Raw genomic sequence first — 14,610 nt, 5'->3', positions numbered from 1 at the left:
TATTAGCATCTCCTATTTTAGATTTGTCTGATTATTACACCTGGCTTCTTTGAGGACAGGAATAGGGTTGTGTGTGTCTCATGAATCATTGCAGACAAGAGGCTCTATGCTGACTTACATTTCATTTGTAAAAAATTCAAATCATATATTTTTATATCATATGTATTTTTTTTTGCAGAGAGATCTCACAGAATGATGTCTTGGAAGTAATAGAGGCAAATGTGTTCTTCAACCTGTCCAAATTACATGAAATGTAAGCAAGATCCTGTGGGGTTTGCTCATCACCATTGGCAATAGCTGTAAATTTTGTGTATATCCCTGGAAGGTCCTAACTCTGCTCTATCCTCTGATCCCTAGAATTTCATTTTAAGATGTCAAAGACAGCCCAAAGGGCACCATTCTGTGTCTCTCTGCCTGGTGATCCAAGTACCAACCAAGAAAATAATCTTGTCCTGCTGTCTCCCTCCAAGAGGTTTTTTTTTTCCAATAGTAGACCCAATAACCTTGTGCTGTGACTGAAGGGGTCTCTATCTCATCGTTTCTTTTAAAATTATTCCAGAGTCAAAGTCCAAAATAAATCCCACGTGATGTAAAGATAAGCAGTCCTCACTTGAATACTAGTGTATGCCATACACTCACCATGAAACCTACCAAGAAACAAAAGCATTCTAACACTTAGTTTTCCTTAACTGTAAAATGAGAGTAAAAGTGCATGCCACAGGATCACTGTGATGAACAAAGGTGATAAATATAAATTAGATCCAACGTCAACTGACATAGAGTAAATATGTCATAATGATACTTGGTACCTTTATTACAACCAAATTTACTTTCTGTTTTTAACATTCTGGTTTTACACACCTGTCAATATTAATACAGATATATTTCTGTTTCATACCAGCCTATAACCACCATAAATTAATTCACAGAATCATAAAATGTCAAAGCCAGAAAAGACTAGACACTATCTGGTCCCAAATTTTCCAAAGTACAAAGTGTTTTTTAAAAAGGTAAACGACTTTATGGTCAAGTTATATTAGGAAACATTGGGCAAATGTTAGGCTCACTTACTATAGGAAAACTCAGAATCTATCATATGTGAATATACACTTGGAATATCCAGGGAGGCATTTTATTAAGGGTTTCTCAACCAGTATCGCTGGTAAGGTTTCTTCTGTGGGGCATTTATTAACACCTCACAAAAATCCCATGCAACATAGTTAAGAAAGTGAATGAACCACTTTCCTAATATTACAGACAAGAATGAAAGGTGCAAGGCTTATCTAAAGTCACCCAGCCAAATCCACAGCAGGATAAGGACTTAAACATAAATACCAACTCTTATATTTTTAAAAAATTTCTTATCATTTGCCAAGCATATATACATATATATACATTTATACATCCATATAATTCATACACACACACACACACACACACACACACACACACATTTAGAAATGATAGTCTGTCCATACTGGCAGACTACCCTCTCCCTTTTCCTTCCTTCCACCCACTCTGCCTCCCACCTGCATTCTTCCTCATTGCTGTTAAGCCTCTGAAACTGATGCCTTTCCTCACTTTCCCCCATTGCCCTCCTGTTCCTTCTTTTCTTCTCTGCTTGGTCTCTCCTTACCCTAGTTGGAAAAACAGAGTTTCACCAGGGTCTCAGAACCCACAGGAAATGTCAAAGAAATGAACCAAAGAGCTATCAGCCCTCTGGGCAGGGTTAAGCAGGCATCCCTTTCTGCAGTTCAACAGGCAGTAGAGCTAATGGAACAGCAGCTCTTTCATCTCTTCCCTGCATGGAGAGGTGCTCACCCCCATGTAGCACTGACTATACTTAATTAATTACCTGGTACTTGGATCTGGGTAGCTACAGGTTACTGCAACATAAAAGCTAATGAAACAGGGAGGAAGTAATTAACACAGAGCATATCTGTAAATATACATTGATCCAGCAAGATGAGGAAAGGTCAGCCTCTCTCTGTTGGAATCCAAATGTGAACACATTCACCTCCAGACTATTGATCAGGACACAGCTAAAGACAACAAGGGCAAAAGTCACCACTTCTCATGAGCTGTGAGAGCAGCCTCAGTCTACAGCATGAAGGGAATCAGCAGCACGTTCCCAACTACTTCCTGCTACAATTGCATGATTAAAATCAGATGTCCACTGCTTTTCACCTGATCTTTGCTTTCCTTTGCCTCTTTACTCTTTCTCCAATCTCCTTTTGCTTCACCCTTTTGCTTCCTGCCATCTTCTTTTCACCTTCTTTTGTTTTCTATCCCCTACTCTCTTGTCTCCAAATCAGACAAAATCTCCATTTCCCAGGTCAGTCTCATCCCTGCCTTCTTAGCCTCCTTAGACCCTGAGAGACACTTACTGGTTAAAGACACAGTGTGCTGGGTGAAAAGGACAAACTCAGAAAGTGTTTTGTTTGGCTATGTTTAATGTCCCAAGAGGACATTAGTGATGAAAGCAAAATGGGTTAATATTTAGTTTGAACAACTTAGCATAGTGAAAACACTGCATGTGTTCTAAACTTTTTTGTTGAAATGATGGATGGATAGATGGATGGGTGAGTGAATAAGTGATATACTCTGCATACTGTGAAAAATACTACAGCATTCCTTACAGTTGAGCTCATGTATATATTCTTTTCTGTTTTACAGTAGAATTGAAAAGGCCAACAACCTGCTATACATCGACACTGATGCCTTCCAGAACCTTCCCAACCTCCGATATTTGTAAGAACTCTTATATTCTGGTGTGGCCACTATAAACGAATTGTGTATTCCTGGTTTAGCACAATGTCTACTTGTTACTCTGGGGGGCAACTGCTTTTTATAAAAGATGCGGTGTTACCTAGACATGGAGGGGAGACACTTGCTGGTAGATTTTATTTTAGTTTAATATGTGAGTTCCACTAATATAACTGCATTTTTGTTTTAATTTACAAAAACAAAGAATTCCATTTGCATTAATGTAATTTCACATGGGCCTCTTGCATAACTCAGTCATAATTTAGTGTTATTAATAAGATACAGCCAAAATTTGTGCTCGCATTTAGCTTGTTACCTTAACCTCAAAGACATCATCCCTTTTGTTCTGCATATATGCATTTTTTCTTTGATAACTTACAGTGTTTTATTTTTTAAGTTTTAGTTAGTAATAGACATGGTATTTTACCAGCAGAGAGATTCCTGGTGTTTGAGCCCCATCAGCAAAATCACTGCTTCTTCCATTCAAATACCTTTCCAAATAGCTGAGTGCTTGACAGAGCCCAGAGTGCTATGAAAGGACCCCACAAAGTAACCAATAAGGACTTAGGCTAGAAGTCACAGTAAGCCCATTTACTAGCCACTGGTCACAGGCTACAACCTAATGTCTTGATGCTTATTTGCTTATTTCTTTATTTCCCTACCACAAGAATGGAAATAACAATGGTAATAGTATGTATCTGTTACCTATTGGCATAATAATGCATAACTACCTAAGCCCCTCCCCCCACACACACAGTTTTAAAGCAACAGCTATCATCTCTCACCTGTCTGTGAGTTTATCTGTGGAATGGTTCTCCTGACCTGGACTGTTTGACCTCAGCTAAGCTCGGTTAAGCAATTACAGTTAGGTGGCAGGTCAACTGGGGGCAGGCTGCCCTAGATGGTCTCAGTTGAGATGACAACACCAAGTGGAGCTCATTTCCAGCAGCCTAACATAGGCTTGCTCTAATGGGAGTCCTGGGGTTCCAACAGAAAGAGCTCAAGCTTGCAAGCCTCTTGAGACCTACCCCCTGAACTAGTATGCCATCTATTCTGAAGCATTTTATTAGCCAGACCAACTCATGCGGCCAGCTCTGATTCAAGACATAGAGAAATGCACTCCATTTTTTCATGGGAAAAGCTTCACAGTCACAATATAAGATGTGTTGATCCAAGTAAGGATAGAGAATTGAGGCCATCTTTGCAAACAATTTAAAGGATGTAAAAAAGTTTTATACAGTGCCTGTCACACAGTAAATGCTCACATCAACATTACTTGCTAGTGATACTTTGTCCTTAAGTTTTGATCCCTGAGAACTGGAGTTGGTAGGTTCAATGAGCAACACTGGGCCTTTGTGTGCCTCATCTCTACAAGAATAAAAAGTTTAACAGAACAGAGTCTATATGACATGTAACTTCCCCTCCCTGATAGAAGCTCCAGGAAGGATCTGAGAAAGAGTTAAGGTCATCCACTCCTGAGTTAATGTCAGAGGCAGGACTAGCTTCATTGGCATGTTGCCCATACAGTCACACAGGGTTCCATGCTCAAAAGCACCCCACATTCAGAGAGCCTCACACTAGGTTTAATTTCCTGCTTCCACAGTCTTGAAATGCTTATACTTTTTTAACAAAGGGCCCTGAATTTTCATTTTACACTGTGCCCCCCAAATAGAGCCCATCATGCTCAGAGGTCAGGGTTATGACCTCTTCTATTTTCAGACTTGGGTGTGTTGGATCCCTAAATGGACTTTACTATACTCTCTGCAGATTAGCAGACTAGGCACATAACAGTGGAGGAAATATGGAGTAATAGAAGGCATGAGCATTAAAGAAAAAAAAAACTAAGACTTCATCCTCACCCACCATTTACTTTTGGGTCATTTGCTGGACTTCCGAGACCCACTTGGCTTATAGGACCCTCAAGTGAAATTTATATAGGAAATTACATAATCCATGAAGTGTTCAAAAATATTAATATATGTACTGAGTACTTTGTAGGATGATTATTTCTAGCCAACCAAAGTCTACCAGTCCACCCTCAAGAAAAGTCCAGTAAGGACTGAATAGAGTTATGGTGGCCACCAAGACCTTTAGCTCTTACAGTGTTTGTCTTAAGTTCAAAAAAACAAGTTTAGGAAATGCCTTTACATTTCATGAAGCAGTATAGAAAAGAAAACTATGTATGATGGCAGAAGGACTGGATTCCAGGTGGGATATTGTTATTTATTAGTTAGATACCCAATTACCTTCTCTAAGCCTCAGTTTCCATATCTGTAAATAGGGTGCTTGTGAAAAATAAGATGATGCCTGCCAAAAAACCTTTTACAAATTGTTTCTCAGTATATAAACTATAAACAACTGTACAAAATTATTAGCACCTGTTACCCAACTGACTTCTTTCATTCCTTCCTCTTTTCTTCTTTCCCTCCCAACTACCTTCTTCCTTCTTTCTCTCCCTTTTCTCTTAGAAAAGTCCAAGTGGGATGTGGGGGCCACAGAGCCTTCAATAACAAAATATAATCACCATAGGACATGCAAATGAATCCACAGGGGAACTGCCATTCACATGCATGTAATGAAAAGCATTCCTGCAGAAGATAGATCCAAAAAGAAAACAACCCCCTCACATACATATTCTAGAGCCCTTGATAGTAACAGCATGAACAATAGCCAGAATGGTGGGCTGGGAGCAAGTAAATAAGGGATGAGGAATCATTGCAAAGTTTGAAATCAAGATATCCAGAATTAGACCCAATACTGGCCCACACCTGGTAGTCACCACCATTCACTTTTATGAATAAGGACCCTCAGTCCTCCTTCTAGGGGGTAAGAGCTGGGGAGGAACTTGGGAGGATGTGAGCATGGAAGGCATAGCCCCAGGTGGGAGGAATGGAAACTTTGGCCAAATAGAGGGGCCAAGCTATGACTTTGACTCTGAAAGAGGCTAAAATCTATACCATCAGTCATGAAATCCAGCCTCCCCTCTGGATCCTTTTCTCCCTTTGAGGGGTTGAGTAGTCCCCTGTCCCTCTGGTTCCCCATCAAGTCTAGACAAAGCTGTAGGTGGCCGATTCCAGCCACATCCTTTCATAAGAGGAAGTTATTGTTCTCAGAGCATTTGAAACCTGATTTCTCAGTGCAGCAAGAAAAGAACTTGTAAGCAGTTGGAAGTAATTGTATCATTGTCAAAGGATCCTCCTTGGTTACTCTGGAAAATGTATTTATATAATTCTACAGCATAGAAAATTCTTTCACAGCCACTGCCATGCCTTTCTCCATCAGGAAGTTAAGAGGAAGAGTTGTCCATCTTAAGCCTTTTGACTTATTGACGAGGGTGGACTTTTCCCAGCTGTGCATCCTTCCTTCAGATGTGGCACACAATGACCCAGAGATTGGAGCAACCACCCCAAAGGCACTTTCTACCAGCAATATTTCTATTCAGGGCTCAGACTGTGGCCCTTTGAAAAATTTTCTCATACTGATAAGGTATCTAAGTTAGTTGGACCCCTAATCTGAAAGATTCTATCAGGGAAACAAAGCCCAGTTAGGCTTCCTTCTCCCATGCTTACTTGTGTCTGAGCAGCAGTCATAAATGGCCTCACAATCCAGCAGTCAGGTATAGGTGGATGGCAACGATTTCAGATATTCTTTGGGATGATGAACTACTTGCTTAAAGGCAAATAAGAAATACACAATGAATGAAGGAATCCAGAGGGAACCAGTAGGATTGAATAGTTGTTTATTTCCTGAAGCCAGGATAAATGTTTATCATCATCACAGCCACCAAAGCAGGAAATTACAAGGGGTTAGGGGTGAGTTTCTATTTGACTTGAGCATCCTAATTCACAAACACACACACACACACACACACACACACACACACACACACACAGAGGAATGTTGTTTTGAAATTTTCAGCATTGATTCCATTTCATGCTGATCATTTGATGGCACAGAATTCAAGACAACTAGAAATCAGTGTTCTTCATCACTGTCTTCATACTTCACTGAGAAACCTGAAGTGGTTAGGAAAAAAAAACCTCATGAATAAAGAAATGTACTTTGACTAGAAGAATATATATCAAAGGATTCATCTGGGTGCATTTTTTAAGTCAATATTGTATTTGCAGGCAATATTTCTTTTTTTACTGCTCTGCCTTCCTGGAGCTGACCTTTTGTGTATGAAAGATTATCTATTGATCTGTAAATAAGGTTTACACAATATTCTCCTGCCTTTGCATCCTGTCAATGAAATTCTCGGCAGCTGGATGTTGCTCTTTACTACTCAATAAACCCTAATTTCATCTGAGCAAACCCTTCGCACAGCTGAGTGGGACCCCTCCCCAATTGACAACCATCTTCTAGTCACATGCAGGCTTGTTAGACCCTCCTTAGGATGCCTATTAACAACACCCACACCATCTGCTTTCTCCAGCCAGGTAATTCCAGGACAGCCTTCACTGGGACTCACCCTAGCAATACCTCCCCCATGTCTACTTCTCTCTATTCTGTATTCCTCCCTCATTTCATTTAGTAAGGGTAATGAAAGTAGCTTCTCTGATTATAGAAGTTGAACCATATGTTGGACATCTCAAAGGACAGTGGCCAGGGACACAGGAAGCATCACACAGTAATGCAGAAGCACATAGATACCAGTGCCACCTGTCTAGACTCAGGTCTTGGCTCCTGCTCTCCTTAGTTATGTGACCTTAGGTAATGGCTTAACTTCTCTAGGTCCCAGTCTTACTTACTATAAACCAGGAATAGCACTACCTGCACCTTTGCATTGCATTGCAAACAACAATGACTGACATTAAGAAAATCCTCAGTAAATGTTGGCATTTTTTGTTAAATTCTTGACCCTATCATTTACTAGCTAAGTGAAGTCCGTGTAAGAGACTTCATTCTCTTCGCACCACAGTTCTCCCCTATGCTTAAAGAAAAGAAAGCAATACCTACCTTTTGAGATTTTTCAAAGGATTAATTTGATGACGATGATGATGACAATAGTGGTGATTGTGGATTTTTTTTCCCCGCCAAGTTTCCTAAAATTTTTGAAAGTCTTTTTAACTTTTCTTTTGGAAAGATCCACTGACCAGTATTCCAATGTGGAAATATATCATTTGTGTTTCTCAAAGGAGAAAGGCATCCTTCTTACTGAGGCCCTGACATATCCAGAAAGGCCCTTCCAAACAATCAAAACCATATTATCCTTCAGAGTTCTAATAGAGAGCTCCTGACACCTCCTTTTGATGTTTATTTTCAATACTTGTGGTCCAGAGTATTCCTTGCTGTCTTTATCAAAATTAATTCCAGTTCTTCACACCACCAGCTGGTTGAATAATGATTCCCATTTTTATCTTGATTTACAATTTAAACCTTTTTGCCATTCTTTTTTTTTTATTTTTTTTTATTTTTTTTTCAACGTTTATTTATTTTTGGGACAGAGAGAGACAGAGCATGAATGGGGAAGGGGCAGAGAGAGAGGGAGACACAGAATCGGAAACAGGCTCCAGTCTCTGAGCCATCAGCCCAGAGCCCGACGCGGGGCTCGAACTCACGGACCGCGAGATCGTGACCTGGCTGAAGTCGGACGCTTAACTGACTGCGCCACCCAGGTGCCCCAAACCTTTTTGCCATTCTTTATTGTATTTGAATCTCACAACAATCCAAGAAGTGGGCCGCGTAGTAACAGCCCATGCATTTTGCAGCAGTAAGCTGGCCTTGCCTGTAATCCCTGATTACAGGGCTCTTCTGACAGGAATGCACAATGTCCCTATGAATTGGATTACTCTTGCTGTTCAGCAACGTTTGGCTGTCTATTCTAATAGGAAAAAGACCATATGAGGGTTCATTTTTAGAAGTTATGGCAGCATGTACATAGTGGAAAGGATTGGTACCTCCCCTTTTCTTCTCCATAATTTTGGATGTGAATTGGCTAATAAATAAAAACTCATTCAATCATTCAACAATCATTTATTGAGGTCATATTATATTCTCAGCTTTGTAGTATTTGTTGGGTATACAAAAGATGCCAAGAGTGTTAAAGCCTCTGCCTTTATGGAATTTATATTCTAGCTTAAGAGACAATGTTGGATAATGTTACATGGTGTTAGTGGTATAAAGAAAGATTAAAAAAAGCAGACCAAGTAGACAGTAATGTTTTAGAAAGGGCAGTTGAGAAAAGATGGAGAAGATAGCCTTTTTTGAGAGATACAGGAGACATCTATGGACAGCTCTCACAGAATTCCGTCTTTTCTGGAGAAAAGGCCTAGCATGCATTAATCCCTGGCAACAACACACCTATAGGGCTGTGTGGTACTGGTCATAAAGCCCAATGCTTTGGGCCAGAGTAGTCAGAGGAAGCTTGATGGAGGTAGGAAGATCTTAGCTATAACTTAAGGGATAAATAAAATTTGGAAATACAGGATAGGATAGATTGGGTTTGGCAAGATTAGAAAAAAGTAATTAAGGCAGGGGAGCTCAGGCCTAATACAGTAAGTAGTGAATAAACTATATGAAATTTTGAGTAGCAACATGACAAGATGACAATGATTTGAACTGTAGATTGACCAGTAGCAGGGTACAGATGATACACACAATGGAGACTTACTAAGGAGCAACTGCTATAATCCTGGGGGTACAATAACGGTGGCACCTGGAGGAATGGGTTCAATTGGAGACACATTTCCAAAAAAGGATCGTTGGCACATGATTTACCTCTAGGTCAGTCACCCAAGTGACTGCAGTGATTTTTTTTTTTTTTTTTTGCCCCTTGCCTTGAATAATCCCCAAAGCCTCCCTTCCCTCTAGTGCCTTTCCCTCAGCACCTCTCACACAGAACCATCCTGCAACGGGGCCCAATAGTCCTCTTACACAGAGGCTGGTGATTATTGGAAAGGAATTATTAGCCATCTCCCTGGCTGTCAGGGCTGTTAGAATCTAAGGATGTTGTCATGACTACAAAAATGTTTGGGCACAATGGAAATTATACAATTGCTTATTTTATCAGTTATCTGTCTAGCAGAGCCAACTTTGCCTGCTGTTGTCAATACTAGGAAAATATGATCAGACTTGCATTCTGAAACACTGAGGTTCAGGATGAGATTTCAGCCTGAGCATGTCCACTCAAGGAGGGCAAGAACTTCCTTCTACCAAGGGCCTGATCATCAGGATGGTGATGTTTTCATATGCTCACCTCCTCTCCTCATTCCTCTAATTTGTTTACTATGTTTTTTCCTACAAGAAGCCCAAGTCTCATCCATCAGCAAGACAATTATTTGATCCATCAGTGTACCTCAATGTTTGGGTCTTGATGTTCTTCCTAGGGGTATTTCCATTTTTAAAACAGGAGCCTAGAAAAGGCAATGTGAAACCCAAGAACTGATAATGGTAGACTCCCAGGTATGGAAGGTTCAGGGAGGGAGAGATCAGTCCCACAGAATCAACTCCAATAGCACCTAGGTAACCATATTCCACCCACTTAAAGAGTCTCTGAATTATATTTTCATAGGATACACCTTCTCATGAGGTAGGTGTGTCCTCACCTCATTAATTTTGAAATAAGGCCCATCTATCATCACCAAAAGTCAGCTGTAAGGACAAGTCTAGCAAGGGTTCAGAGAGAAACAATTCTCAGATGAGTTGCGTGAAGCTCAGACCTGATTTCTTCCTCAGTGCTAGCATCACCTCCACTTCCCCAAGACAGTGATGACCAATCCTTTTAGGTGGGCCGTGTGCTGCAGGGGCAGGCAGGACAATGACTGGGAGGAGGGTGACACTCGAGCGAACGCTAGTTACTACAAGATTCTATGCTACTCCAAGTTGGGACCAGGTCATCTTCATAGCTGTATCCCCAGCTCAGGGCACAAAAAAGAGCCCTTAGCTATGGATTTTTTCCTTTTGGAGGATGCTGGCTATGCAGCTTCCATGCACCTGGTTCTCACCTCCCTCTCACACTTGTTGAGGGACCCATTTTTTCCTTGCTGCCCTCATTTAGCTCACCTTTCTCTTTAAGAATATGTGTTCTTAGGCTGTCAGCTAAGAACAAGTGCATGTTCTAGCAGAATAGATCCACTGCTCCCAAACTCTGGACATGTCCATCTGGGAAGTGGTCTTCCCCAGGTATGTGTGCAGAAGGAATGCAGCCCAGGGGATGCAACAGCCAGCCAGATCAGGCGGCTCAGGCTGGGGAACAATGAAGGGAGGGGAGAGAATATCACCCGATTCTATTGTCAGAAAATCCAGAGCAAGGGCTGTTTAATTCATCTCTGGGCCCCCCGCAGGACATAGTGTTTGCACACAGTTGGCCCATAATAACAAAGCAGGCCTGAGTTTGAACCTTTCTGTTTGTGTAGTGGAAGGGAAGCAGCTGCTGTTTTTAGAGGATTGTCTTGGGGCATTACAGAGTATGAACACTCAAGCGACAAATGTTCCAAGGAAGAATATTTTCATCTCCGGTAGACATTACAAAAATTTTCTTCTGTGGCTGAATCATGAGCTCACCCATAGTAAACACCCTGCAAAAAGTGCCGAGGTCAAGAGACGACAAACTCCTCCGTCACCAGTTTGGGTTTCAAAGATAGCAGTGCTAGGAAGAGAGCAGGATGTTTAGGGGACTGTTGGGGGAATAAATCAGGTGCCCCCCTAACAAAAGTCACACAGCAAGGTCTCTCTAGGCAAGGAACAAACCACAGGAGCCACATGGACGCAGATTCACTTGGCAAGACACCAATGAGAGCCACAGACCCAGGTTCCAGCCCTGGTCCTCCTGTGAGAAGTTGTAAGCAAGTAGCCCTCTGGGCCTCAAGTATGATAATGAGAAAAATAATGTTTGTCTCTCCTTCTGAAGGTTGTTGTAAAAAAGGAAAAGAACAGAAGATGAAACAGAGTTTGGGATTGCTTTTGAAGTTTAATGCAACAACAAATATAAGATCTGCTAACTATACAAGGCCATGCTGAATGATTTGGGGGTAGATAACAGGAATCATAATTTAGGAAGCACTTGCACTGTTATTGGTTGAAGAAGTCTTAGAAAAGCCTGTGAGATATTTTCTGATGGTTCCATTTCACAGGTGGCAAATTTAAGGTTCATAGAGGATGACTGAATTGCCGAAACTCACAAAATGGGATTAAGAAACGATCCCGGGCCACAAAGAACAGGGAAACTGATAACTGATTGAGCATCTACTACACGGCAGACCCCAGACTAGGTATTTTGGTCACACAACTCATCTCATCTTCCAATCTTCAAAAAACAGAAGGCATATATTTTCCCCAATTTACAAATGAGGATTTTGAAACTCAGAGATTGTGTACTCCATAGAATGGAAACGAGGAATGTCTGACTCCAAACCAATTTATCCCACTTTCTTGCACACCACAGCAGGTAAGGTATAGAGCATGGATGAAGCCAAAATGATGTACTCGTGTTCTGAGCACAACACTAACACCTTATTAATGTTTGCCATTTGGAACTTGTGATCATCTACTCAGGCTAAGTCAAAGTGTACCTAAGAAATAGCTTTCTAAATAATTAATGCTAGAATTGAGTTGTGAGGAAGGGTGTGCAAACTGTTTAAAATATTAACTCTTTTGCGACTCCCCTATGTATTTTAAAAGTAACTGCTTATCACAAATTGGTAGTATGATTAAAGTTATTCTTACATTGGCATCCAAGAAGGTCCCAAAAGGTTGCCACTTGGCAATGCTCTGTTGGCAGTGAAACTAACCTAGAGAGATCTTTATGGTTTAAAAATCCTTATGTAGCCAATGTACTATAATGGAAAGAACATCACAGGAAAGGCCCAGGGGCCAGAGTTCCTGAGTTCAGATGCCGGTGTTTTTGTACTTTCTAGCAGACAAGTCAAGGAAACTGAGGCTTCCAGGTGTCAGTTATCTATAAAATGGAGCTTTTAATAGTATCTTTCTCCTGGAGTGTGGGCAGGACTAAAGGACTTCAATACAGTAAGGCCTTTACAATGCTGCCTAACACTTGTTAAGGTAATTGCTAAGTTTTAACTAGGATTCTTTCTACTCTGAGTCTAGAAATTTGATTTTTTTTTACTATCTGTGAGCACTGCCTCCCTTATCTGTAAGACAAGAATCATATTCATGTTCATCTCAGAAACTTACTGTAAGGTCAAACAAGATCATACAAAAAGCTTTGTCAATCATATGTGTTACACAAATGTAAGTCAAGGTTCTTTTCCAGTCCTTCCTTTGTAAAATAGAAGACTGGGTCAGAATTGTGACCTGTGTAACCAGCCCTTAGGACTTCAGTTACTTCCCAAATAGCAATCGTCTGGTCTATTGCCACTTTAGCTAGCCTCTAGTTTGGTCCAAGTCAAACACTGGTCACTATATCCCCCAAGCAGGAGGAGAGTGCTATGAAATCTGCTGCATGGTCTTCTTCAGGTCCGTTTCTCAACCTAAGTGAAGCAGCAGGCAATGCCCACACTTCCTCATGGTGGGGGGACGGGAAGGGCATATTCACAATTGTCCACAGAAATCCCTCTCCCAGCATCTCTAAACTGTTTTCCTGCCTAATTTGCAGGAGAGGTTAAGAATTATATAACTAGAACATAGCATCGCTCATCCCTCGGTGTCTCAGGCAAAACGCATTTAAATATCCTACACTGAGATGTGCCCTAGCTAAGGATACAAAGGTATCCTACAGCATGCTCCAAATTCAAAGCACGAATAACATCAACAGTGAGGGCTGCACATTAGCTCATCACATATGTTAATTTTTTTACATTCAGGCCCCTTTTCCTAATATTTACTTTCAGTCTAGTTCCCTTGATTCAGTTTGCCATTAGAGAACATGTTTTTTTTTTTCTACCCAGACGTGATATATGTAGAGGTTAATTGTTGGGCTGAAAGCAAGAATCTTATCATGTACCTAACATATTCTATAGGTTTGCAGTGGCATTATTCAGGGTATCTTACCTTACCTCTCAAAGTGATAATCTAAAGAAGACTACCCTAAAAGGCCTGAAGATGAGAGTAGAAATTGAGCCAAAGTTCACTTGACACAGTGCACCCTCTCACCAAGGTGGTTCTGATTTTCTATACTATCAACTTTCCGATATCGTGGGAGAGGAATGGAGGGTGCTAATAGAATACTCTGCCTAACAGACAGCTTGCCAACCATGTCCTAAAGAGTAACAGCATTTCCCAAGAATTAGTATAAATATTTTAGCTTCTATCAGGGCTTCCAAGGTTCAACAAGAAAACACCAAACTCAGGAGATAACTCTACAATGAAGGAGTCATCCAAGATGAATGTGTTTGGGGAAAGCCAGCACATTATTTCCTTCTCTTGGACATTTATAATGAATAGTATGGTAAAGGCTCTCTGAGAATCCTTCAGGAAAGACACTGCTTACCCCTTATTAATCCAGCATTTCCCAAACTTCTTTGACCATTAGACCCTATCCTTTGTACAGGAATCATTTATATTTTCTGGAAATAGTTTGTCTAAAGAAATGCTCAAGGTTTCTAAGTTGAAAGGCATCTTAGAGGTCACAGAGTTCAACTCCCTCCTCCAATTCTACACCTAATTCTAATGTGTAGGTCCCCCCCCCCCCCCCGCTACAACATATCCAAGAAATTCTCAGACACCAGCCAGGTATCCTACAATTCAATTCTGACACCATCTACCTGGAGATAGCATCAGATACCACAGATTAAGGGCTCAATCCTACAGGATTGTCCCCATTTCAGATGTCAATTGTAAGTCCAGATTGACACTTGTGCTTCTGACCCACCAGCTACAGATTGGCAGTTTCAATGATCCCTCCTTGGGTTCAGCTAACTTGCTAGGGTGGCTTATAGAACCTCA

At 40.9% G+C, this 14,610-nt stretch overlaps 1 protein-coding gene across 1 annotated transcript in view; it reads left to right on the top strand.

Moving 5' to 3' along the window:
• Nucleotides 1–14,610, top strand: part of FSHR (follicle stimulating hormone receptor) — a 179,081-nt gene that overhangs the window by 129,386 nt on the left and 35,085 nt on the right. The window contains 2 exon segments of the mRNA XM_047854444.1: nt 179–253; nt 2,677–2,751. Coding sequence (XP_047710400.1) covers nt 179–253; nt 2,677–2,751 — 150 coding nt within the window.

Source organism: Prionailurus viverrinus, chromosome A3 (assembly GCF_022837055.1).
Source record: "Prionailurus viverrinus isolate Anna chromosome A3, UM_Priviv_1.0, whole genome shotgun sequence".
In the NCBI taxonomy this organism is placed as follows: Eukaryota; Metazoa; Chordata; class Mammalia; order Carnivora; family Felidae; genus Prionailurus; species Prionailurus viverrinus.
Note: the sequence above shows the minus strand (reverse complement) of the source record. Positions and strands in the feature narration are given on the sequence as shown.